General features: G+C 42.1%; 1 protein-coding gene across 1 annotated transcript in view; it reads left to right on the top strand.

The window, feature by feature from the left end:
- negr1 (neuronal growth regulator 1) overlaps window positions 1-27,455 on the top strand; it is a 462,491-nt gene that overhangs the window by 327,956 nt on the left and 107,080 nt on the right. Inside the window, exon 3 of the mRNA XM_048602091.1 lies at window positions 25,813-25,938. Coding sequence (XP_048458048.1) covers window positions 25,813-25,938 — 126 coding nt within the window. The remainder of the gene's footprint in view (window positions 1-25,812; window positions 25,939-27,455) is intronic.

Here is a 27,455-nt window from a genome sequence, read left to right as displayed (position 1 = left end):
TCATCCCACCTCCTTGACCTATCCGTCCTCCCTGGACCAACCTATCCCCCCCCTAACTCAACACCTACACTCACCTTTACTGGCTCCATCCCAGTCTCTTTGACCTATCTGTCTCCTCTCCACCTATCTTCTCCTTTATCCATCTTCTATCCGCCTCCCCCTCTCTCCCTATTTATTTCAGAACCCCCTTCCCCTCCCCCATTTCTGAAGAAGGGTCTAGGCCCGAAGCGTCAGCCTTCCGCTCCTCTGATGCTGCTTGGCCTGCTGTGTTCATCCAGCTGTATACCTTGTTATCTCAGATTCTCCAGCATCGGCACTTCCTACTATCTCTGTAACAAGTTTATTATTCTGTTGTATTTAAATTTGGGGCCAGCAGTGCAATTATATTCCTCCACGTCCTTCCTGGAATCCCACATGTATCAGAAGCAACATGTTAGGCCGAAGCTAAGAGGGTAGGACTACAAACAGAACAAAAATACTCTAGTATCAGAAGTATAGGTAGTGTTGCTAGCTGGAAGAGGAGGTGACATGATGAAATCCTGATATCAATGAATAGCCAAATAATGACTGACTAATCAGACAGCACAAGCCAATCTCCTCTGGATGACTACACATAGTTGGAGATATGAAAAGTATGAATATAAACAGAAATTTTGTGAGGCTTGATTCCGACTGTGAGCCCTATTCAATCTTAAAGCTTTGCAGCACAGCAGGAGGCATCATGTAGAAAGCACTGTCCAACTGAATCCCACATCCCAGTTTCATTTCCCTATGACCTTTATAAATTATCCACTGCAAATCTTTGTCAAATTTCCTTTTAAAAGAAGAGTCTGAGTTGATCGCCTATTCACGTTGTACATGCCACATCTAAACAACCCTCTTTGTAAAGATGATTTTAACTTCCTCTTTAGCTCTTTTTAGTAATTATTTAAAATCTACAAACAACTACCCTCATTCCAGAGGAAACTGATCTTTTTCTACTTTCTCTAACAATAGTCCCCATCTTGCTGGTTGTCTCCAGTGAGTCTCTCCGTCACCTTCCCCAATTGCTGAAATTCCATATCTTCCTGGAAAACTATCTCTGTCTCCTCCCCATTCTTGACATCCTTCCTAAAATGTGACTGTGCAACCACGCTGCCCCCCATGTCCCTGTTAGTTACCTTTGTGCTTGTACTACCTAGGGAAGACTACCTTCAACTGCCCCATGAGCATCCTCCTACCAGAAACGGCATTGTCCATTGATGATAGCACAGTGATCAGTACCATTCACAATTCCTCAGATACTAAAACAGTTCTTGCCACATACAGCAAGATGTGGATGACATAGAGGCTTGGGCTGACTTATGACAAGTAACATTTGTGTTACTCAAGTGCTGTTTAATGATAATTTCCAACAAAAGAATATCTAGCCATCACTCCTTGACATTCAATGGCATTACTATTGCTGTATTCCACAACATCAACATCCTGGGGAGTACCATTGATCAAAAATGTAACTGGACCAACTTTATAAATGTGTGGCTGTAAGTGCAGCTCAGAGGCTAGGAATTCTAGAGCAAGGGACTCACCCCCTGACTCTCCAAAGCCTGTCCACCTTCCACAAGGTATACATCAGAAGTGTGATTGAATACCCTCCACTTGCCTGGATGAGTACCATTCGAATAAAACTCAAGAAGCTCAACTATCTAAGACAAAGTAGCTTGTTTGATTGATACCCTATCTATCGTCTTAAATATACACTGCCTTAATCACTGACACACAATAGCAGCAATGTATGCTATCTGTGAGAGACATTGCAACAACTCACCAAGGCTCTTTCAAACAGCACCTTCCAAACATTTGACCTCCGCCACCTTGAAAGACAAGAGCAAAAGATACAAGGGAACACCACTACCTGCACATTCCCCTCCAAGCCATTGATCATCCTGTGAGATATAAAACAAGGCATAGGCCCTAATACCATCTGTACTTAAGGTTAGAAATTCTGGGGTGACAGGGTAATATGTTTGTATGAATAATTGTTTAAAATTCAATGTGTCAGATTGGTGTTCACCTGCTACTATTGTCAAGAATAATTTCTTATCTCCTAAATATTGAAGTCTGTTTATCATGTTTACACCAAAATTTTAAAAGTCAGTTTTGTTTTTTTTACTTTTATATAAATTGTTGACCAATTAAAATTTAATTATGCTGTCACGGGGGAGAATGGAAATTGTGCAAATAAGCCTTGCATTAAGCATGCTTAGGTTGTGATTATGTTGTGGGGGTTAAGATTCATTATTTGTGGGTTTTTTGATTTGTATTATACTTAATAATTTGATATTTTAGATAGTGATTGTTGTTCATTGCCACAAATGCCACGAAAAGATAAAGCTTTTGAGAGGTTATAATTCTTCCTTTTGATAATGTCTATCGTTGCGAAAATAAAGTTCTCATAAGTTTTTTCACAATGACAAAATAATTGCTGCAGGTACCTTCCACAACTTGTAAAAAAATACAAAATTGGCTTCATATGGAGTTCAACAAGATCCACTTGCTGCGTAAGTGCAATGACTTGAAGTTGGCAGCTCATATCAACCAGCAATATTCCAGCAACCTTTAATATTGTTGCCAATGGAGACTATTCAAAAATCAGCTCCTCCATGCACATTGAATGTAATTGATTTTCAATATAGATCCACACAATAAACTTCCAAACCTAATCAATAAAGGAAAGAAGTTATCACTTAAAGGATGTTATAAAAGGTACCATTGATTGTACTTTTAAAAATTTGTGCTTCTGTTTCAACTGCACCCATAATGCTACATATTTGTCTGAAAATTGACATCACCCTTTTTCACTTTTATTTGCTGATTTTCGCAATCTAGCTGTAAGATAATCCTATAACACTGGCACTTGACTGAGGAGGGGGCACTAAGTACAAGCTGGATGGAAATGCAACCAGGCACATTTCTATTCAAAGTTGCTTGGAAGGATCCAGATGCAACGTCCCACAATCACTAAACTTCTTCTCAGGATTGCTGTGCAATTCTTCTCCTTCTGAATTGAACCCGCTGGCAAACAGAGTGAGAAAACAAATGTGTTCCAGAGACCACAGGGTTCCTACAGGTTCAAGGAACAATTGAAAGACGTGTGCCTTTGAAAGCCCCACGTGCAAGCTCTCAATTTGATAAACAGCAAAAAGCTTTTTAAAATCTTAGTGTTCTGCCAATGCACAATGCCTGTCAGCTTCTCCTGCACATGGATGTCATTTACTTGGGAGGCTGACTTTTTGCTTTTATCAAATTACAAAACACCAAGATGGCTTTCGTGATTCAGAGCCATTTATCAAGATGATGCACTGTGTACACTTGAGCAGTCTTCCAAGAGGTAACCTCTTAGTTCGCCACCTGTACATCTTCTGTACAATAAAGGATGTTTGCAGGGTTCATTTGAACATGATTATGAACAAATGAATTAGGAGCAAGAGTAAGCCAGTCAACATATTGCACCTAATCTGCCATTTAATAAGATCATGGCTAATATGGTTATGGCCTCAACTAAACTTTCCTGCCTGACCCTAATATTCCTTCTAGCCTTGTTAGCTTGAAAGTTAACCTCTACCTGAAAAAATATTCAACGAATCTGCCTCCAACAAGTTACCAATAAAGTAGCAGATAAGTTGATGTTAATTTTTCAAAATTCCCTGGTTCAGGAAAGATTCCACTGCACTTAAAAGTAGTGAATGCAACCCGTCTACTCCTGATCAAGCAGAACAGTGTGGTCATTGCAACACCATAATCACCCCATGTTGAAAGATTCCATGCCACAGGTTTTTTCCATAAGTTAGTGTCATCTTAGTTCTGAGGAGCTACTACACACCACTCCTCTCAGCTAATAAATCAACATTCGGCCATATTGAACTTTACTTGGAAGAAGCAGTGAAGGTGACAAAGAGTGTTCTCTGAGTGGGGAGCTTTAATATCCAATAGCAAGGGTTTCTCAGTAGCACCACTCCTGACTGAGTTGACCAAATCCTTATTGGAATAGTCTATTCATAACAAATTGGTAAATTGACCAACACACTTCCCACTCAACACGCATTCCAATGTAACACCCTTCATTGGATTGTGTGTGTGACCGGAGTGTGCTAAATAGGATAGAATTTTAATAGATCTGGCAATTCAAATTGGACTTCATAAAAGCATTGTCCAGCACATCTGGCAGTTTCTGTGGAGAAACATCAGAGTTAATGTTTCGGATCAAGTGACCCTTCCTCAAAACTGATAGTAGCTGGGAAAAAGTTGTTTTTTTTCATGTAGAAGATAGGGTAAGGGGAGGGGATAGGGAGTAAAAGATAGGTGGAGAGAGAGCCCAGAGAGAGAGAAAACAGTTGGACAAATGATCAGCCTGGGAGAATAAATAGCTATTAATGGGGACTGTTAGTGGCTAGCAATGGGTTGTATGTAATAGCAGACTGTGTGATAACAAGGTCTTGTGTGTGGGAGTTGGGGTAAGGATATGGGAAAAGGTGCCTCAAGTCCTAAAATTGTTAAACTCAGTATTTAGTCCAGAGGGCTGCAGGGTCCCCAAGCAGAAAGTGAGGTGCCATTCTTCCAGCTTGTGCTGAAGCACTACAGCAAGCCTGAGACAGTTGGCCAGGGAATACTAACATCACCCTTCCGAGGAAGATCATAGGAGCCAAAACATTAACTCTGCTTTCTCTCCACAGATGCTGCCAGACCTGCTGAGCTTTTCCAGCATCCACAGCTCTTTCAGTTTTCATAAAAGTATTGTTGGTTTCCAGCAGCAAAATTGCATTCAACCACAATCTGTAAACTCATGGCCTGGCATATCCTCCACTCTGCCACCACCATCAAACCAGAGACCAACCCCATTTCAATGAAGACTGCTAGAAGGCATGCCAGGTTCAGCATCAGACACACCCAAAAGTGAATTGTCATCTTGGTGAAGCTACAACACAGAACTACCTGCATGTCAAGTAATAGAATCAGCATGGACAAGGCAAGGCTCAGTGATCCCTCAATCAGAGAATCAGATCCAAGCTCTGCAGTCTTACCACAGTGCATTATGAAGAGTGGCAGAGAATTAAACAACTAACAGGAGGAGGAGGATCCACAAATATCCCCATTCTCAGTGACTGGGAAGTCCAGCATATCAGTGCGAAAGTCATGGTTTAAGCATTTGCCAGAAGCGCTGAACAGATGATCCAGCTTGGGTTCCTTCTCTGGTCCCCCAGCAACACATGCCAATCTTCAGTCAATTCAATTTAGCCCAAAAAATGCTGGAAAGCATTGGATAGTGCAAAGTCTGTGGATCTTGACAACATTCCAGCAACAGTCTTGAAGACTTGCGCTCCAAACTGGCCTAGACCGTAGTCAAGCTGATCTGGTCCAGTACTGCATCTACATGGTAATGTGAAAAGTTGCCCAGGTATATCCTGTTCACAAAATTTCAACCCGAACTCTTGATCTTCAACTAAATGATGGATGGATTCATTGACAGTGCTATTAAACTCTTTCTGAAGAAGGGTCCCGACCCAAAACGTCAGCTTTTCTGCTCCTCTGCTGCTGCCTGGCCTGCTGTGTTCCTCCAACTCCATACCGTGTTATCTCTGACTCCAGCATCGGCAGTTCTTACTATCCCTTCCAAACCAGTGACCTCTACAAGCGAGAAGGACACAGACAACAGATACATGGGAATGTGGGAAGTATGTGGGAATCAGTAGCTAGGCTAGTATTTATTGGTAATCCCTAATTGGCCTTGAAACGGTGGTGGTGATCTAGATTCTTTAACCCTGCAGTTGATGTGAAGATATAAATTAGGACAGGAGTAATTCATTCAGCCCATATAGCCTGCATTGCCATTCAATAAGATCATGATTGATTTGATTGTGACCTCAAATCACATTCCTGCCGAGACCCAATAATATTTGAATCCTTTGTTTGTCAAGAACCTATCTACCTCTGTCTTAATTGTTCAAAGAGCATACACTCTACAAGTGTTCTTAAGTGTCATGACCCTCAGAAAAATGAAATCTTCTACGTTCCCATATTAAATGAGAAACCCCTTATTTTTAAACTCTGCACCTAATTGGATTGGCAGTGTTGGATAGACTGGGGTTGTTTGCCCTGCAGCAGGTGAGACTGGGGATGGTTGGGTTGGTGGGAATCATGATTGAAATGTATAAAATGATGAGGGGCATAGACAGGGTAGACAGGAAGAAACTTTTCTCCCTTGTTGGTGGGATCAATGACCAGGGAGCATAGAGTTAAGGTAAGGACAGGAGGTTTCGAGGAGAAGGGAGGAAATTTTTTTCACCCAATGGGTTGTGGGAATCTGGAACTCACTGTCTGTAAGAGTGGTAGAGGTACAAACCCTTATAACATTTAAGAAGTATTTAGATGTACACTTGTGATGCCAAGTGCTGGAAACTGGGATTAAACTAGTTACGTAATTGTTTTTGACTGGCACAGACTCGATGGTCGAAGGGCCTTTTTCTCTGCTGTGGACCTCTGTGGCTCTATAATTCTAACATCTCCCATGCAACAAAACATAATTTCAGCTTCTATCCTTTCCTTATAATCATATATATTTCAGAAAGATCACCTCTCATTCTGCTAAACTCCAGTTGATACAGGGTCATTGCTTGAGATAATCTTCCATACCAAGCATCAGTTGAATGAAACTTCCTTGAATTTTTTCTCACACATTTACAACATTTCTTAAATATGGAGAGTAAAACAGTGCACAGTATTCCAGGTAAGCTGTCATCAACATGTTTTGTTGCAGTTGCATACCTTTGTATTCCATTCCCTTTTCCATAAACAACATTCCATTTACCTTACTGTATGACGAAGATACACACAACCCTCTGCACCTCAAAGTTCAGCAATCTTTCTTTGTTTAAATATGCTGTTTTCTATTCCATCTGCCAAAATGACCAAAGTCACGTTTCCCACCATATGTTTCCATGTGTTTGCCCACTTATTTAGTTGAACTATATCTATTTTCAGACTCTCCTCTTCACAACTTATTTTCCTATCTGTTTTTGTCTCACGAGCATATTTAGCAATAATACATTTGGCCCCTAAATAAAAGCCGAAAAAGCTGCGGATGCTGTAAATCAGAAACAAAAACAGAAATTGCTGGAAAAGCTCAGCAGGTCTGGCAGCATGTGTGGAGACAAATCAGAGTTAATGTTTTGGGTCCAGTGACCTTTCTTCAGAACTGATGGTAACTGGGAAAATGTCAGTTTGTATGGAAAAGGCAGGGTGGTGGGAGGGAGTAAGGAGTAAATGATAGGCGGAGATAGAGCCCAAAGAGAGAGAAGAACAGTTAGACAGACAAAGGAGAGTGAATAGTTATTAATGGGGGACTGATAGTGGCTAACAATGGGCTGTGTGTAATGGCAGACTAGAGGAGAACGAGGTTGGTGTGTGGGAATTCAGGTAAGGATGTGAGAGAGCTCAAGCCCTGAAGTTGTTGAACTCAATATTGAGTCCAAAAGGTTCCAGGGTCCCCAAGCAGGAAATGAGGTGCTCTTGTTCCAGCTTGTGCTGAGCTTCGCTGGAGCACTGCAGCAAACCTGAGACAGAGATGTTGGCCAGGGAATAGGGTGGTGTGTTGAAGTGGCAGGCAACTGGAGCCTCAGACAAAACGTAAGTGTTCTGTGAAGCGGTCACCCAGTCTATGCTTCGTTTCCCCAGTGTAGAGGACACCACACTGTGAGCAGCGAATGCAGTAGGCTAGATTGTGGGAAGTGTTGCTTCACCTGAAAGGTATGTTTGGGCCCTTGGATACTGAGGGGGGAGGAAGTGAATGAGCAGGGTATTATACCTTCAGCAATCTTTCTTTGTTTAAATATGCTGTTTTCTATTCCATCGGCCAAAATGAACAAAGTGGGAAAGTGTTATGGGACTGTGGAGGGGTATCGCAAGTGAAGAAATGTGGACCAGGGTGTCCTGGAAGCAATGGTCCCTGCAGAAGGCGGACAAAGGAGGGGAGGGAAATATGTGTCTGGTGGTGGCATCTCACTGGAGGTGGCGGAAATGGTGGCTAATAATCATCTGGTTGTGGATACAGGAAAGGATAAGGGGGACACTATCACTGTGTTGGGAGGGAAGAGACAGGGTGAGGGCTGACGTTGGGTCAGATGAGTCAATTGGATCAGGGAGATGGGTCAGACCCGGTTGAGGGCCCTGCCAACAACGGTGCTGGGGAATCCTTGGTGGAGGAAGAAGTTGGACATTTCGGAGGCTCCCTGGTTGAAGTTGTCATCATCAGAACAGATGCAATGGAGATGGAGGAACTGGGAAAATGGAATGGAGTCTCTACAGGTAGCAGGGTGTGAAGATATATAGTCAAGGTAATTGTGGGAGTCGGTGGGTTTGTAGTGGATATTGGTGGCCAGCCTATCCCCAGAAGTGGAAGCAGATATATTGAGGAAGGGAAGGGAGGAGTCAGAGATGGACTAGATGAAAGTGAGGGTGGGGTGGAAATTGGAAGCGAAATTGATAAATGTTTCCAATTCCAGATGAGAGAGGGAAGCAATACTAACAATATGATGGATCTATTGGAGAAAGAATTGTGGTTGGGGGCCAGAATAGGACTGGAATAAGGAATGTTTCACAAAGAGACAGACATAACTGGGACCGATGTGGGTACCCATGGCCACCCCTCTGACCTGAAGTAAATGAGAGGAGTGAAAAGAGAAGTTGTTCAGAGTGAGGACAAGCTCAGGCGAAGGAGGGTGGTGGTGGGTGGGATGGTTTAAGCCTCTGTTCCAGGAAGAAGAGGAGAGCCCTGATAACATCATGGTTGTGTGGGTCAGACGTGGAAGGGGATTTCACATCCATGGTAAAGAGGAGGCAGCTGGAGCCTGCAAACTGGAAATTCCAAAAGTGATGTAAAGTGTCAGAGGAATCATGAATGTATGTGGGCAGGGACTGGACCAGGGGAGAAAAGACCGAGTCAAGGTAGGAAGAGTTGAGTTCTGTGGGGCAGGAGCAGGCAGAAACAATGGGTCTACCCATACAGTCCTGTTTGTGGATTTTTGGAAGGAGGTAGAAGCGAGTTGTGTGGGACTGGGGTCTATCAGCTTGGAGGCGGTGGGAGGAGATCACCAGATCAAATGAGATTGTAATTGTGCTGGACACAATGGCCTGGTGTTTCTTGGTGGTATCATGGTCCAGGCGAGACAAGAGGAGGTATCTGAGAGCTGGCAAAGTCAGGGTTGGATCTGAGAGGATGGAGTGCAGTCAGTTCCCGCATGTGTAGCTTGGAATGGGTAAGGTGTGGCAGAAAAATTGAGGTAATCACTATCATGTCACCGGTTCTCAATGAAAAGATCGAGTGCAGGTAAAAGGCCAGAGGGAGGGGTCCAAGTTGGAAGGAGAGTGTTGGAGATGGATGAAGGCGTCTGTGGGACAGGAAGAGGACTCATGTCCAAAGAAATGGGCACGGAGGTGAATGCGACGGACGAAGAGTTCAACGTTATATCGTGCCTGAAATTCATTAAGGTGGGGGCGCAGACTTATAAAACTGAGATCTTGTCGAGTGCAGATTGTTTAGCATCAGAGAGCAGATGATCAGGAGGGATAGTGAATACCCAATTGGAATTGGGGTTGTGGGAGGGGATGAAGTCAGAGGGAGGGGATGAAGTCAAAGGGAAGGGGAGGGAAAGAAGGTTCCGGAGGGATGTGGGTATCTCTGCATTGTTGCATCTTGTGTGCCTCAATGTCTGAAAGAAAAAGAAAATATTTCTTGTTAGCACAGCGAATGAGCCAGAGGATGAAGTGGAACTGGGGAGTGGTGCAGCCCTGAGCCAGCACGATGTAATGCTGCTGGAGAGAAGGCTCAAGAGTGTGCATACGACACCACATGGCACAGTGTGTGGATCTTAGGATGTGGCAGATATCTGTGGAACATTGAACGTGGCGGAAATACCTATGATCCTGGCTTGGGGATCCTGTAGCCTTTTGGACTCAGTGTCAAGTTTGACAGCTTTAGAGCTTGAGCTCTCCCATCTCTTTACCCCAACCCCCACATACCAGCCCTTATAGTCACATAGTCTCCTATTACACATAGCCCATTGTTAGCCACTAACAGTTCCCACTTCAACCTTCTAACCAGATTGTTATCCGTTCCTTTGGCTGTCGAATTGTTCTTCTCTCTCTTTGGGCTCTATCCCCACCTATCATTTAGTCCTTCCCCCAACCCTACCTTCTGCATATAAATTTACATTTTCCTAGCTACCATAAGTTCTGAGGAAGGGTCACTGGACCCAAAAACATTAACTCTGATTTCTGTCCACAGATGCTGCCAGACCTGCTGAGCTTTTCCAGCAATTTCCATTTTTGTTATACATTTGATCCTTACATCCGACTCATTGATATAAATTATAAATAATTGAAGCTCCAACACTTATCCATGTGGTATATTTCTTCAGATTGCCAACTCAAAAATGATGAATTTATACCGACTTTGTTTCCTATTCACCAACCAAACTCTATCCGTACTAATGTGCTATTTCCTACTTTATGAGCTCATATTTTGTGTTTAAACTTTGATTTGGCACTTTGCTGAATGCCTTTTAGGGATCTTAGTACAGTACTCCTACAGTATTTTGGCTACAATACTTGTTACTTCCTCAAAAAGTTCTAATAAATAAGTCACACAGGATCTCTCTCTTTCACAAAACCATGTTGACTTTGCCTGATTGCATTAAGGTTTTACAAACGCCCTGCTGTAATCTGCTCAATAATAGATTTTACTTTTTCCATAGGACAGCCATTAAGCTAACTAGCCTGTAGTTTCTGTCTGCCTCCCTTCTTGAATGGAAGAATATTTTGCTATTTTCCAGTTTAATAGGATCTTTCTAGTATGTACAGAATTTTGGAAAATGGATTTCAATGCATCTATTACCTCAGCAGCCACTTCATTTCCTGCTGTAGGATGAAGTCTATCAGGACCTGACGACTTGGCAGATTTTAGTTTTAATAATTCTGGCAGGACCATTCCTTTGTGATTGTAATTTTCTTGCTCACTTTCACCTTCTGATTTGCAATTGGTTTGCAGTGTTTATCTGTAACCTCTTCAGTGAAGACACATGCACAATATCTGTTGGATTCATCTGCCATTTCTTTTTCTCCCATTATTAATTCCTATTCTAAGGGAACATTGCTCCCCTGAATTGCTCTTTTCCTTTTTAAATATAAAATCTTTTACTGCAAGTTTTTATATTTCTGGCTAGTTTTCTCTTATTCTAATTTTCCTTTTCTTATTAATCTTTTCGTCGTTGTTTGCTGTTCTTTATATTCTGTCTGGTATTCTGGATTCAAGCCCCAATACCATTTTTAAAGTATTCTATGCCATTTCTTTCAATTTGATACTATATTTAACTTTCTTTATCATGGATGGTGCAACCTTCCCTCAGAATCTTTCTTTCCCACTGGAATGTATTGATAGTAGAGATACAGCAATCTCTTAAATTTACCACACTCTTTCTCCATTCGGCTCATTGACTCAGAGGGTGAAATCCCTATTGAGACAGTGAAAGTCTTGTTAGCCAGCTGGAGAATCCATGGTAGACACACAACTCCTCTTGAAGGGAAGGCTTCTTGAGCCACATACCAATAAGACCATAGTGAGGTCAGCAGCAGGTCTTTGACCAGAATCAAGACTCAGGGACAGAGGTTCAGCTCAGCGTTCACTGTGAGGAGGCCATGACTGCTAGTGCAAGAGCACCCCTGGAGTTCCAGGATTGTGGAGGACCCAGGAGAATGGAAAGTAGCAGAAAGCAAAATAGGTAGAGTGAAGGGGGTGGGAAACAGTCACAAAGAAGAGATGCAGGAGCTTTGGAAGTCAGGGCACCGGGCTAGTTCCCAGTGGGCACCAGATATCCAATTCCTGGTTCAGACACTGAGTTCCTTCAATTCAGGAACTTCCCCACTGAAGATGACTGTCTTCACAAGTCAGGGAGACTGACAGGTGACAGGGCTGCTTCCTGATATGTTAATTGAAACAGCAGTGGACTGAACTTTGAAGTGATCCTTGTGGGCCACGTAAGGGCTTTTTTGGGAGCAAAGTGGGGAAGTCTGGCATGAAGCTAAGCACATCGAACCTGCTTCACCACCCCATCACCTGCCCACTCCAGCCCCAGCACAAAATTCTGTTAGATACTCTCAAATGGTCAGCTGCTTCTCTTTTATGAAGCTGTTGGTTTTTGGGGTTTTGTTTTGCTGTCTTGGATGCCTCAGCTTTTATTGAATGCTTTCTGGAGTTTTCTACTGTCAATTTGGAATGCTATTACTGAAAATTAGTCAAGGATGTTGGCAGGCAGAATCTAAAGCTATAATGATAGCCATTTGCTTGTGTTTTTCTCTGTTCAAATAATCATCTACTTTGTTCCTGATGATCAGTTCCATTGTAGTTCCAACTATGATATAAAATCAATGAGCCTCTATATATCCAGATGAGTTTTGGTACTTACTTTTGAAGATATAAACCAAGTTTGTTAGTTTCCAACCCAGTGAGAATTGCTTGCATTCATTAACTCCCTTGTAGTGGTGCATGAACATATTCACAGTACAGCGCTACTGCAGAGGCTGGATCTGCTAAATATTTCAGTATTGTAAGGCAACTGCAACACACATCATTCCAATATATTCCCTTTGTAAGAATTCTGAAGTCTGTAGATCAATATGCTTTTTATCTCCCTTTCTCAGTTGGGAATCAAATAGTTTTGTCTGTGTAATTCTTTCACCTTAAGGACACTTTATTTTACAAAATTCCTGTATTAGCTATTTTGGTTTGATCTTATGAAACTGACTATCATTTTCAAAAGAATACTTGATATTCTAGTCATAGAATGCTTAAAATTATAGGCGCTGCGGGTTTCTTCTATGTAGCAATTTCTTAACTGGTCAAGCACCAAACTCGAGGTGAAAAATTTTCCTTGCAATATAGACTATTTTAAAAATATAATAAGGAAAGTTTCCTTGGAGTCGAAGCTAGACGTAAGAATTAATTTTAGTTCTAATGGGTAATTTGAGTCATAAGGATACTTTACAATGAAGTGTAATGAGCTCCCACCATATTTCTGTGGTGATAATACAGCAAAAGAATTGAGCAACTAATCACTAAGTATTAACTTTGTATCCTCTTCATCTACAGTACAGCATTCATATTGGGTTTAGCCATTGGTGTAATAAAGATAACTGGCATGAGTGCTGATTAAAACAAAGATAATCAGTGAAGACAAATGCAATGTGTCAGACAGGGAGGGCCACATGAAAATGCAAGAAACCTTTTGTGTATGAAATACATTCTTGCTGTTCACTGCTGGTTATCCAGAGATAGAAAATTTGGAAAAATTCAATATTTCTATGTAAGTAATTGACTTATGATGTGCTTACCCTGGGAATGATTGCAGCTCTGAGCATAAATCTGTATTGATAACAATCTGGTTCCTTTAGCTGAAACAAGCCAAGAAACCAAATTTACTTTCCAGACTTTCTTTGATACCTACACACTGAATACCAAAAAAATCTCAAATGTCGTTAAAGTTGACAAGGATGGAATTGTCACATCATTGGTGAAGTCCTTTCATTTCGTCATATAGGGATGTAGTCTCAGTATGGGCCTTGTCACTAAAGTTCAACAGCTCAAGGACCAGTTTATAAACTTTGTGAAGCTTGGTTATTTATGAACAATTTTATGCCTTTTGAGCATATTTAAGAATTTATGTGCATGCTGATATGTGAGATCCTTAAATAGACTTGGAAACCATTGGTATGTTCATGTCGAAATAAAGGCCTCAAATTAACCTATTTCAAATGGATTGACAAGTCTATTATAACAGCATATAAAGATTGTTACATACAAGTGTTAAGCAGTTGTATGTTAATAAAATGCACAATACTTTGTAGTTTATTATTTTGTTTTTCCCGTTTGATTTGCATGTTTTTGACTTAGTTTTAACAATTGACAGATTCTTGAACAAAAACATTTAAATAATCAAGAATTGCAGAATTTTTGTCAGAAGAAATATTCTGGTGATAAATATAGCCATGTTGCATCCACTGGGAACCACAGGCTGAGGTGAATAGTTATAACTAGCTGATGAAATGTTGCAAAAAAAATTATTTTGTATTTCTGTTATTTTCATACTTCCACAATTCAGACAAATGAAATGCAAATCAATAGCAGCAAATATGCTACATGAAATAGAAACTTAAAGAGAAAAGAAAAACAATCGAGTGCCATGGGCTGGCTGTGTAAACTCTTAGGTTACTAGAATGAGTTGGTGGTGAATTTGAAGTGTCAAAACCTTAACTCTTTGTTTAGCAAGGAACAAACCTTGCCTTACTGACAAAGTCTTAGAAGAGGAAAAGTGTAAAAACTTCAGCCGATGTTGACCTCTTGGGCAAACAGTCAAGGCACTTACTACCCAATTATAGATATTTTTGTTTGATCTGTTCAGGGATGTTATGACAACCACTGGACCTAATGGGACTTGAACTTGGGTCTCCTGACTCAGAGGTAGAGACACTACCACTGCACCATAACAGTCCCTGCAAGCATTATATTACTGTGCCATCTGTGGTAATTAGAAGCAATGTTAACCGAATCTGCTTTAGATTTAGGTTTTATTGTCATGTGTACTCCAGTACATGGGTACAGGAGTACAGTGAAATGTATACAATGTCGCCATTCCTGATGCTATCTTAGGTACAGAGGTACCTAGGTACAAATGTGTATTGATGAGATGAGGTGCAATGCAGGTTTTACATCTCATTATACTTTATATATGTATGCCACTATATATTTGAACACAATTTTGAACTTCCTGTTCAGTTGAAAATCTTCGAGGAAAAGAAATGAACTGTGAAAGAGTCCAAGGTCAATTCTTATTTGAGTAAAATGTGCCACTTGGGACGAGAAAGACTCTGCATAGACATACGTACTTGCAGCATCAAAAGATGTAAATCTTCTATTTAACCCTCCATTCATTTTGGGAGGAAAACTCCATTGGCTTATTTGCCAAGTGGCTAGAAAGTCTAAAGTTGTGCTTAAAAGACATCTCAGGTCATATTTTGCTCAGTTCACATGGTTTTAAAATGTGCAATTTCTGAGAAATTAATTGTGCTAGTATAAACACTTAAAATCTCTCAATGTGTCAGTCTGTGTCTGTGTCTGCATCAACCATTATGTTGATATTATGTTTGGGTTGTACAGGACATTGGTGAGGCCTCTTCTGGAGTACTGTGTCCAATTCTGGTCACCCTGTTATAAGAAGGATATTATTAAGCTGGGGAAGGTTCAGAAGAGATTTACCAAGATGTTGCCAAGAATGTAAGGTTTAAGTTGTAATGAGAGGCTGGATAGGCTGGGAGTTTTCTCACTTGTGTGTGGGAGGTTAAGGAGTGACCTTAAAAAGCTTTATAAAATCATGGAGTGTATAGATAAAGTGAACGGCAGGTGTCTTTTCCCTAGTTCCCTATTTTTAAGGTGAGAGGAAAAAGATTTAAAAAAGACATGAGGGGCAATTTTTTTTTACATAGTGCTCGTGTGTGGAATGATACTTCTGAGGAAATGGTGGATGCGGGTAAGTATATGAATAGGAAAGGTTTGGAGGGATATAAGCCAAGCACAGGCAGGTGGGACTAGTTTAGTTTGGGATTCTGGTCGACACGGACTGGTTGGACCGAGGGGTCTGTTTCCATGCTGTATGACTATGGCCCAGTAACCAGTTGTGTATTTGTTTATTTGTACAATAGTAATAATTGACTATTTCTGAGGCTTCTCGCGTGCTGTGTTTTTTTCTATTCATTTGTGGGATGTGGGCGTCGCTGGCTGGCCAGCATTTCTTGCCCATCCCTAGTTGCCCTTAAGAAAGTGGTGGTGAGGTGCCTTGTTGAACTACAGCAGTCCACCTTCTTGAACTGCAGCAGCTGTGGGTTGACCCACAATACTATTAGGGAAGGAATTCCAGGACTTTGATCCAGCGCCAGTGAAGGAACAGCAATATATTTCCAAGTCAGGATGGTGAGTGCCTTGGAGGGGAACTTGGAGGTGGTGGTTTTCCCATATGTCTGATGCCCTTGTCCTTCTAGATGGAAGTGGTCATGTGTTTGGAAGGCGCTGTCTGAGGATCTTTGGTGAATTTCTGCAGTGCATCTTGTAGATAGTACACACTGCTGCTACTGAGCGTCAGTGGTGGAGGGAGTGAATGCTTGTGGATGGAGTGCCAATCAAGCGGGCTGCTTTGTCCTGAATGGTGTCAACCTTCTTGCGTGTTGTTGGGGCTGCACTCATTCAGGCAAGTGGGGAGCATTCTATCACGCTTCTGACTTATGCCTTGTAGATGGTGGATAGGCTTTGAGGAGTCAGGAGGTGAGTTACTCACTTCTGGCCTGCTCTTGTAGCCACTGTGTTAATGTGGTGAGTCCAGTTGAGTTTCTCGTCAATGGTAACCCAGAGGATGTTAACAAAGGGAGATTCAGTGATGGGAACACCATTGAATGTCAAGGGATGGTGGTTAGATTGTCTGTTATTGGTGATGGTGATAGCCTGGCATTTGTGTGGTGCGAACATCACTTGCCACTTATCAGCCCAAGCCTGGATATTGTCCAGATCTTGTTGCATGTGAACATGGACTGCTTCATTATCTGAGGAGTTGCAACTGGTACTGAACATTATGCAATCATTGGCGAACACCCCCACTTCTGACCTTATGATGGAGGGAAGGTCATTGATGGAGCAGCTGAAGATGGTTGGGCCTAGGACGTTACCCTGAGGAACTCCTGCAGAGATGTCCTGGAGCTGAGATGATTGACCTCCCACAACCACAACCATCTTCCTATGTGTCAGGTATGACTCCAACCACCGGAGAGTTTGCCCCCTGATACCTATTGATTCCAATTTGCCAGGGCTCCTTGATGCCACACTCGGTCGAATACAGCCTTGATATCAAGGGCTGTCACTCTCACCGCACCTCTGGAAATCAGCTCTTTTGTCCATGTTTGAACCAAGGCTGTAATGTGGTCAGGAGCTGAGTGGCCGTGGCAGAACCCAAACTGGGCGTCACTGAGCAGGTTATTGCTGAGCAGGTGCTGCTTGATAGCACTGTTAATGACACCTTCCATCACTTTACTGATGATTGAGAGTAGACTGATGGGGCGGTAATTGGCCGTGTTGGATTTGTTCTGCTTTTTATGTACAGGACATATTTGGGCAATTTTCCACACTGTTGGGTAGATACCAGTGTTGTAACTGTACTGGAACAGCTTTGCTAGGGGAGCAGTAAGTTCTGGAGTACAAGTCTGCAGTACTCTTGCCGGAATATTGTCAGGGCCGGTAGCTTTTGCAGTATCCATTGTGTCCAATCGTTTCTTGATATCATGTGGAGTGAATCAAATTGACCGAAGACTGGTATCTGTAATGCTGGGGACCACTGGAGGAGGCCAAGATGGATCATCCACTCGACACGTCTGGCTGAAGATTGTTGCGAATGCTTCAGCCTTATCTTTTGCATTGATGTGTTGGGCTCTTCCATCATTGAGGATGGGGATATTTGTGAAGCCTCCTCCTTCAGTGAGTTGTTTAATTGCCTACCACCATTCACAACTGAATGTGGCAGGACTGCAGACCTTAGGTCTGATCCATTGATTGTGGAATCACTTAGCTCAGTCTATCACTTGCCGCTTTTGCTGTTTGGCGTGCAGAGTAGTCCTGTTTGGTGGCTTCACCAGGTTAATACCTCATCTTCAGGTATGCCTGGTGCTGCTCCTGGCATGCCCTCCTGCATTCTCCACTGAACCAGGGTTGAACCCCTGGCTTGATGATAATGATTAAGTGGGGGATATGCCAGGCCGTGAAGCTACATGTTGTGCTGGAGGACAATTCTGCTACTGTTGATAGCCCACAATGCCTCATAGAAGCCCAGTCTTGAGTTGCTAGATCTGTGCAAAGTCTGTCCCATTTAGCATGGTGATAGTGCCACACAACACGATGGAGGTTGTTCTCAACATGAAGGCGGGACTTCGTCTCCACAAGGACTGTGCGATGGTCACTCTTACCGATACTGTCATGGACAAATGCAACTGCAGCTGGCAGATTGGTAAGGATAAGGTCAAGTATGTTTTATCCCCCTTGTTGGTTCCCTCACCACCTGCTGCAGACCCAGTCTAGCAGCTATGTCCTTTAGGACCGGACCAGCTCGATCTGTAGTACTGCTGCCGAGCCACTGTTGGTGATGGACATGAAATCCCCCACCCAGAGTACATTTTGTGCCCTTGTCATCTTCAGCGCTTCCTCTAAGTGTTGTTCAACATTGAGGAGTACTGATTCATCAGCTGAGGGAGGATGCTATGTGGTAATCTGCAGGAGGTTTCCTTGCCCATGTTTAACCTGAAGCCATGAGACTTCATGGAGTCCAGAGTCAATGTTGAGGACTCCTAGAACACCACCCTCCCGACTATATACCACTGTACCACCACCTCTACTGGGTCTGTCCTGTTTGTAAGGTGTGATTCCGTGAGTGTGACTATGTCAGGCTGTTGCTTGACTAGTCTGTGAGACAGCTCTCCCAATTTTGGCTCTAACCCCCAGATGTTAGTGAGGAGGACTTTGCAGGGTCGACAGGGCTGCTCCTGCTATTGTCTTTTCCAGTGCCTAGGTTGATGCCAGGCGATCCGTCCGGTTTTATTTCTTTGAGACTTTGTCGCGATTGGTACAACTGAGTGGCTTGCTAGGCCATTTCAGAGGGCAGTTTAAATGCGAGTTTGTTATCCACCTGTGGACCACTCAATATTTACTCTTAAATGTCAAAATAAACCATCAGCAGAAATCTTGAGTGATTTCTCCTTCCTTACCTGCAAGCTTTGTAACCAATTCAACATCCAGCTGAATCTGCAACTGGACTGACATCTTCCTATTCTGGAAGCTGAAATATTGAGGTTTTATCTCTGTTAGTGGTTGGGAATTGAAACCTTTAAACATCAGATTTGGTTCTATAAAGTTCACAAAGCAATTTAGAAATATATTCATTCGGTGTAACAGAAACAGAAATTGCTCGAAAAACTCAGCAGATCTGGCAGCATCTGTGGAGAGAAATCAGAGTTAGCATTTCAGGTCCAGTGACTATTCTTCAGATTTTCAGCATCGAAGTTCTTTTGTTTTTTTATATATTTGGTGTAATTTAAATATAACCTACCCAGAAACTGACAGGATTGGATGAAATGCCAGATTTAAACATTCCCAGAATTACTGTCCATTGACATTAACAGGAAGTAAAATAAGGTGATTTGCTTAATTAGCATTGCACCTGATCTCATCTGTTTCCAAAATGTGGGTTCGGTAAAAACTGGCTAATGATCTTTGCCAACAAAATTCATAACTTTGAGGAAGTGTCAGCACTGTCTTTTCCCTCTCTTTCAGTGACCGAGAAAGAGTGATATTGGACACAGAATGTTAACACTGCTGTATTTCTCCAGCAATTTCCAGTTTGTTTGTTTGTTTCTTTGTGTTTATTTCCTTCTGCAGATGTCTGCTACAGAAGTCAAGTTGAGAACAGCAGGAGAAAGGTGTATTAAGATACGCAATTTCTGAGAATGTAATTGTGCCACCTCCGAAACACCTGGAGCAGGCTGGAGGCGTTTGTGCATCTGGAAGTTTTTGTGTTCGGCGCAGAGCCATTGTGATATGAGCAGTGTGCACCCTATGAGGCAGTCAGGACTTCTGAGCCACTTGAAAGTTCAAATCCTATTAACAGTTATCAATGCATTGTGAGGAGTAAACAGATACTCTGTTGCAGTTTGTCAGCCTGATCAAACACTTAATCAGGGGCTTTGGCACACTTCAACTTGACAGGCCAGGTGTGTGGGAAGTCAATAAATGCAGGGACCAGGTCCTAATTTGCTTATTTCATCATTTTTTAGTTCATCAATCTGCTTTGAATACCAGTGCAAGGTAACCTTTTAAAGGACTGCTCAAATTTAATTCAAATAACTAAAGAGGATTTACAGCACATACCACCTCAGCAGCTCTATGGTGCTGCATGTGCTGCACACCTCTTATGTTTCTTTCCACTCCTTCATCTCACCCTATCAGTGTGTTAGGTGGGCACATGGGGAGGAAAAAGCCACCAAATTTTCAGGTGAAAAATAGGTGGCTGCCAGTTGAAATCCTTCTCCCAACTTTACAATAAATGAAAAGTGATATCAGATAATTTTAAGCTAATGGAGGACAATGCACCATGAGACATCTGAGGGAAATAGGGCTACAGTATCAAAGACACAGGACATTATGCAGCAAGGATCTATGGAGAATTGATGGGTGTTATCAGGCAATAGAATCTCCCCCTTCGTTGAGAGTTGTGGAAAACCCTGCCTTTCTGTGAGGAGCCTCTTAGCTACATAAGTCCCCAGGAATGATCCTTTGATGAGATCAAGGATGGTAATCGTGCCTAGGCTGGTTTTGACCGCAAGTGAATACCAGAGGACGTGGCCACAGGTCGCAAGTTGTGTGAGGATAGATAATGGGATCAGAGAGGTTCTCAGTGGGCTTCCCCCTTCCTGATGCTGGTTTCCTTAATTAGGCAATGAGTGTCTGACAATACAACATAGAATCCCTACAGTGCAGGAAGAGATCATGTGCTCCATCAAGTCTGCTCTGACCCTCCAAAGAACATCCCACTCAGACCCCTACCCTATGCCTGTAACGCTGCATTTACCATGGCCAATCCACCTAACTTGCACATCTTTGATCTGTGATCTGTGGGAGGAAACCAGGGCACCCAGCAGAAACCATGCACAGTCACGAGGAGAATGTGCAGACTCCACACAGACAGTCAGCTGAGGCTGGAATCGAACCTGGATCCCTGACACCATGAGACAGTCATGCTAACCACTGAACTACTGTGCCACCCAACTATGAAGGCTTCCTCTGGAGACTGCAAGCAAACAATGCAGGCTCTGCTCCTGGGGCTTCCTGCATGGCGACAGGCCTACCCACTGCTAGTTGAATACTACTTAAGTGGAAGGAGGTAACCAAAGAGCCTCAATTGGTGGTGGGACGGGAAGGTCATCCACAAATCTTACTCAGGGTAGAAGTGGGAAGGTAATGCGGTTGGACTCTGCACCCTCCGTCTCAAATAAATGCCCGCCCACCTTCAAATAAATTTGCCAGATGGCATTAAGTTCCACCCATTGTGTGCTGGGGGACTGGAGAGTGACCGACATAATACACACTTTCAAATGAGAAAGTGAAATAGGAAGGGAAAGCTAAACCATTGACATAAAGCTTCAAACTGAAAACCAGAATTGTACCAAAGCACAGCAAAAGTATCAATTTCAGGGAATCTTGTGGAGGGTTTCTCTCCATGAGCTCTAATGAATTAATTCCCACATTTCTTGCTGGTCAAATCAACATTTATGCACCACATCTCTGCAGTGCTGTGTTCATATTATCTTGCATTCATTAGCTGCCGGAACCTTCCAGAATTTCCGTTGCCAGCACAATAGGTTAAGCCCAGCTAAGCACCTGGTCAAATGCTTTCAGCTATGACTAGCCCTTTTCTGTATATATAGCAGGAGAGAAATGATAAACGAAAGCTTCTGCGGGCACATGTATGGCATGGGTGAAATTAGAAAATCCACATTCATAAATGTATTGCCACTTTACACCGTTAGTTGTCCAAGTGAATGTTATTATAACCGCAGCTACCCATCCTTAGCACCAAACGATGTTAGAGTCCTGTCTGTTGCAGTGCTACTTCTTCCCTAATGCCCAGCATTGCCTGGCATCTTGTCAGAGTTGAATGTGAGATCGTCACATAACAAACAGGTCTTAATGTTAAATAACTGGAGAAATGTGAAGGAAAAACAAACAAAAAAGCTGCATTTGCTTCTGGGAATAAACAGGGACTCCTTACCTTTTAACTAACAACAAATTTACAGCAGATGATGACTTCATTCACGTCAGAGTTGGAAGTGGGTGTCAATTAAGTCCTTTTGTGCCTGACACTGCTGTGCTCTGTCATGGTGAAGGTGATGGTCCACCTCCTCCTCACTAGCCTCATACAACTGCTGCCATTCTCCGAAATAGGCTTTTGAGTCCACCATATCTAATTTTTGTCCACTGTAATTGTGCAGAACACAGTATGGAAGGATTCTACAGCAGGATTCTGTCTGGATTGTACTGCAAGGCCCTCCCAGACCGATCCATGCATCTTCAGAAGAACTACTGTCTACTCCATTATATATCTCTGCCTCAGACAGAGAGTTTCATAATGGAGTCATCAGGCATGGTTACAGAGAGTAGCCCTTGTCTTCCAGTAGCCACCCTTGTAAGGCATCCGTTCCTAGAAATGAAGCAGGAACCTGAGGGTTATCAAGGATACAGGCATCGTGAAACCTCCCAGGATACATGGCATAGACCTCCAGGATGATCACAAATGACTTGTACACTAACCAAATGGATCTGTTTTTTTCTTTTCAACAAAATTCATATTATAAAAAGTTACACTTAGTGCAATGTGTATACAGGCTATAGTGCCCTGCACCTGAGGGAGGGAGCTATATTGACAAACCCTACAGCCAAAGCTGCAGCACTGACCTTGTCACAGTGAAGCAAGATAAAATGGTGTGATCTGGTGCAAGTTACATCAGTAACAGTTTCGATATGATTGTGAATTGAAGAGTGAGAAATCCCATACAGGTCCCCCATCAATTCTTGAAAACAGCCAGTTGCAGAAAAATGAATGCAGCTATTACCTTAGTGCCCCATGGGACAGGATAATCTCCCCACTCCTTCAGATCGCAGGTCCTGCTCAATCAGATGATGACAGTGTCCTGGCCCATTCTTATTCAGCAGTGACACTGTAACTTGCTCATGTGAAGAAAATCAATGGCGATAGGCTCTGGGCCTCCTGTACCACCTCCACAACCTAAGGGAAACTTCAGTTCTGGCCTCTTCATGTGGAAGCTGTTTGGCAAACAGTGGACATTCTTTCTGATCTTGTGCTTGCTGACAGTTTCTCTGTTCCATCATTGTGCAGTAGCCACAGGATAGTACCTGCTGTGTCTGAATCCATCAGTGTTGGTTCTAATGAGCCTATGTGGGGAGTATCAGAACAAAGCCAACTCCTTAGAAAAGAGTCAGCAGTTGCAGCACACACAAACAGCAGTTTACCATAGACCTTGTGGAGGGCCATGGAATTGAACTGGAACTGCTCAACTGAGCATGGTCCACTCCCCAGACTGCAATGATACAAAACGTCTACATGGACTTTTGATATAGGGTACTTTATTCCAAAGTATGCAGCACCAGCCGTGTTGTACAAACATAAGAAATTGTTAGTTTAAAGGGATTACTGAAACTTCGTCACTCCCCACTCCAGCTTCCACATTACCCAAGAATGACAGCATTGCTTATGACAATATGCTGGCAACCTCTTATAGTGCAAGATGTGAGGAAAGCAGCTCCATGCCTTTGTGCAGCTTGTCATTCTTTGGACTGTCTTTGTGAATTTCAGCCTAAAGATGACATTTAAAGGCCACCTGTGGTTAATTTCGCTTCACAGAGATGACTGTGATCAATCTGTAATAACCAGTGATATGGATGAGATGGCCAGGATTTGTGTTGGACATAGTCAGACAATGCATGCAGTTCTGTAGAATTCTACAAATGCAGTTGTCTTCAGTCTGTTGTGTATAATTGCCCAATTAATGCAATTACCCCTTGAAGGACCTCACATCACATATAAGTACAGCCCATGTCCTCAAGCAGAAATAAAAATGACTGTGGCATCTTTCAGTGTGATGGCATCCATTTTTCATTCTCACTGCATATTCGTGATTTAGATGAGGGTAGAAGGCAATGTGGGTCACGCATTACTGTGAGTTACAGGCTTAATCTTGAGCTTCTGCACATTCCCACCAAAATCTTTTATTTAAGTGTCCATCTCTGACTTTACCCCATGAGCCCCAGGCCTACAGCATGTTTATATCAAATACTGTGATGCATTGTAATCCCCCCACCATTGGAGCCAGGCTGGTGGTGGTCATTTATGATACTCCCTCCTGTAGTAAACCATTCTCTCCAATGCTAGGCCGTCTCCCACATTGATATGTTAGTTGTCTCCTTTAACAATTCTTGTGCCCACTGCATCTCAGCACTCTGCCTCCAATCCCCCCAATTCACGTCTCCAATTGCCCCAAAACAGCTGTGGCCTCAGAGAACTTCCAATCAATAGATCTCAAGATTGACTATGGACTACGTCCTGGACTGATTTAGAATGACAGCCCTGACTGAGAAGTAACCAGGCCCCTGACTGATTTGTTACTAAGCCCCAACTGGTTGAACTGGAACTGCCCAACTGAGTATGGTCCACTCCCCAAACTGTAATGATACAAAACTTCTGATTGTGAACTCTCCAAGTGGCCAACTGACCATGCCCAAATTGCTGGGAGAATGGATGATGCAATTGACCAACTGTGGTGACACCCCTCCCCCCACGAGAACTCTGAGATGTTCGGGAATGCTGGCCATGATGGAGGCCTGTAGCAGCCACGAGCCAACTGCTCAGACTTTCTCAAGTCAGAAATTAGTGCTGTATGTATGTGAAGTGAGGTAAGATTAGATAATAATGAAATGTTAAGGTATACAAGTAGACCTCTCACTGCTCACTGGTGAGATTATGTCATTTCACCATCAAAAACCTTTAATGAAAGCTAAGTCTTCTTCAGCTCAACAACAAGAATCCCATTGTTCCAATCTCACCATTCTTTTCCCATGACACATCATTGACCACATTGGTCATGAATGGGGAGAATTTCTCCTCCTGTTTCTCTCTCCATAGATATAGCCAGACCTGGTAGGTGTTTACAGCATTTTCTGTTTTTATTTCAGACTTCCCGCATCCGCATTAGTTTATGTAATTACGTGGTGGCCAGTTTATCTGTAGTGAGGAAAGTTTTGAACATTTAATCAAAGATGAAATTACTAAATATTTAGATGAAGAAAAATTAGTTAGAGCAGCGAACATGGATTTCTGGAAGAAAGACTGTGCTCGACATCGGAATTCTTAGAAGAAACGTCAGATGTGAAAGCTGGTGAACTGTAAAAGATGTAGTTGTATGTGAACTTCCGAAAAGCTTTTGACAAGGTCCAATTCAGAAAATTATTGAAGATCAAGAGATATTAGTAGTGAATTAAGAGAAGGTTAGCAAATGGGAATAAAAACTAGTTAGAAGAGATGAAACAGAGTTAAGAACAATTTGAGAGGATAAGGCTGATACAAACATAGCAATAAATCTGATTTGGAATTTTTCTTTCCTAAATTTTTTTAGAAAGGGCTATTAAACATTGTACTTCTCTTGGATATTTTCATTAACATTTTCTCCCTTTCTCTTTCATCTTTATAATTTTAGGTTTACTTTTTAGTTTTATTTGTAATTAAGCTCTCATTTTCCTTTTTAAAATCTTGTCTAATTGCTCCTCCAGTTTCCAGTGCCACCCAATATAGTCCATTATTTTTTCAGGAGGTCTGTGAAATTGACCTCAAGTGAAATAACAAATCCGAAGACTCCCTTTTCAGCTAAATGAGGTTAGAAATCTGAGAAGCTGTTTGGTTATATCAACATGAGAACAGGGCCAGTCTTTAGAATCCTAGCTACTGGTATCTAATCATAATCCTGAATAACGTTTATTGGCTGCTTAGTCCTATAATTATAAGGATCAGCTAAAATTTTATTGTAACAATAACCAGTAAATGTTATCTAATGGCCTTCCCTTTTGTTTTCCAGTTCCTCCAAAAATTTTTGACATCTCTACTAGCTCTGTCGTGAATGAATTCAGCAATATCACTCTGTATTGTCTAGCAAGTGGAAAACCAGAGCCCACTATAATGTGGAAGCATATATCGCCATCTGGTAAGAACAACTCTTAATAGATTAAGACATATTAAGTTAAAGTATCCTTTAATTAGAATCTGCTACTTTTTGAGATTTAATACTGAACATAACTACACATAACAAGGAGATAATTATTTGTTTAGCAATATGGAAGGTCAAGTTCTGTAGAGTCTGCTTGAGGAATGGAGAAGTTGTTAATAAGATGCAATCTCCTTTAGCTCAGATCAACCATTTAGACTCCATTCAGTGTATGTTTAACACAATCTGTCAGTCGTTGGAGATTTAGCGACTCTTTGTTTGGCATTGCTGACATGTTCCTAAAATATAGTGTGCCAAACAAAAATGTGCTGCACGGGAATGACTTTCCAATAAGAAATCATGTAATCTGAGTGGATTATGTTCCTGGCCAGTAAGTTTTATTTTGGAAAAATTTATTGGCTACAGTGAGCTTGCTCGACCTAAAAATGCTCTTATTAACTCTTAATTAATATACCAATTCTTTCTACTCAACATCTGCTCACTGCCCATTTCCAGCCTCCCACTTCCCTTTCTTCTTGCGATCCTCCCACTCTCTATTTCCTTCTCCAGCTTCATCCCACTTGCATTTCTCCCTGTCTCACATTCCTGGTTCCTTCTCTCTAACCGTTGCAGCATGTGGGTCGGATTCTCATTATGGTCAAGGACTTGAGAAAGTGGTGGCCAGTGGGAGGGAGTGAGCAAGAAAACAAGAGGTGAGGTGACTGTAGGAGAGAACAGGAGAAGGGCCAGTGAGCAGGAGAGTGCAGCAATGGTATGTTTTAAAGACAGCATGTGTGGCTACAGCATGATTCTGGGCACACGTGTCGTAACCTTCTTCAAACAAAAATAGGGAACTTCCTTAATTTACAAACTATCCTAAATGGAAAATGTGCTATTAGAATCAATTTATTGGTGTTTGTAAAGCAAATTTATTATTTCTATACAGCATTTCAAAATAATTAGTGTTTAAATGTTACTTTAATCTGGATCTATTTGCTTCATACTGGTGCAGTTACATGTAAAATGACATTAACCCGGAAGAAAAGGTGCATTTCAAGGAAACAGACCATAAGATTAACCAACATTAAAATGGAAAACATTAATTGGAGTAACACAATTGAGGACTACGGTATATTGCTTCCTGAAATGGTGCCGAAAGCTGAACAGATGGAATCTAGTGTCAGTGCTCTACGTAACTCAATCATGACTTCCTCCTATTTTGTATTACAATCCTCTTGAGATGGAGGTCAATACTCCATTTGTCTTTTTGATTTCTTTTCGCACATCTTCAGTAGCTGTAGAGGCTTGTGTGTGTGGAAACCCATATCCTTTAGCTCCTCCACAAATCCTACCTAGACTGTCACCAAGCAGAAAATTCCAATTTTCCTTCTCAGAATCTAGGTTCTTGCATTTTCCCATATTGAATTTCATCTACTACAGTTTTGTTCACTTGCTTAACCTGCCCATTTTATGTTATAGCTTCCTACACCCATCCACACAGTTTTCTGAGTCTTCTA

Source organism: Rhincodon typus, chromosome 10 (genome assembly GCF_021869965.1).
Source record: "Rhincodon typus isolate 14 chromosome 10, sRhiTyp1.1, whole genome shotgun sequence".
NCBI classification, from domain to species: Eukaryota; Metazoa; Chordata; class Chondrichthyes; order Orectolobiformes; family Rhincodontidae; genus Rhincodon; species Rhincodon typus.
Note: the sequence above shows the minus strand (reverse complement) of the source record. Positions and strands in the feature narration are given on the sequence as shown.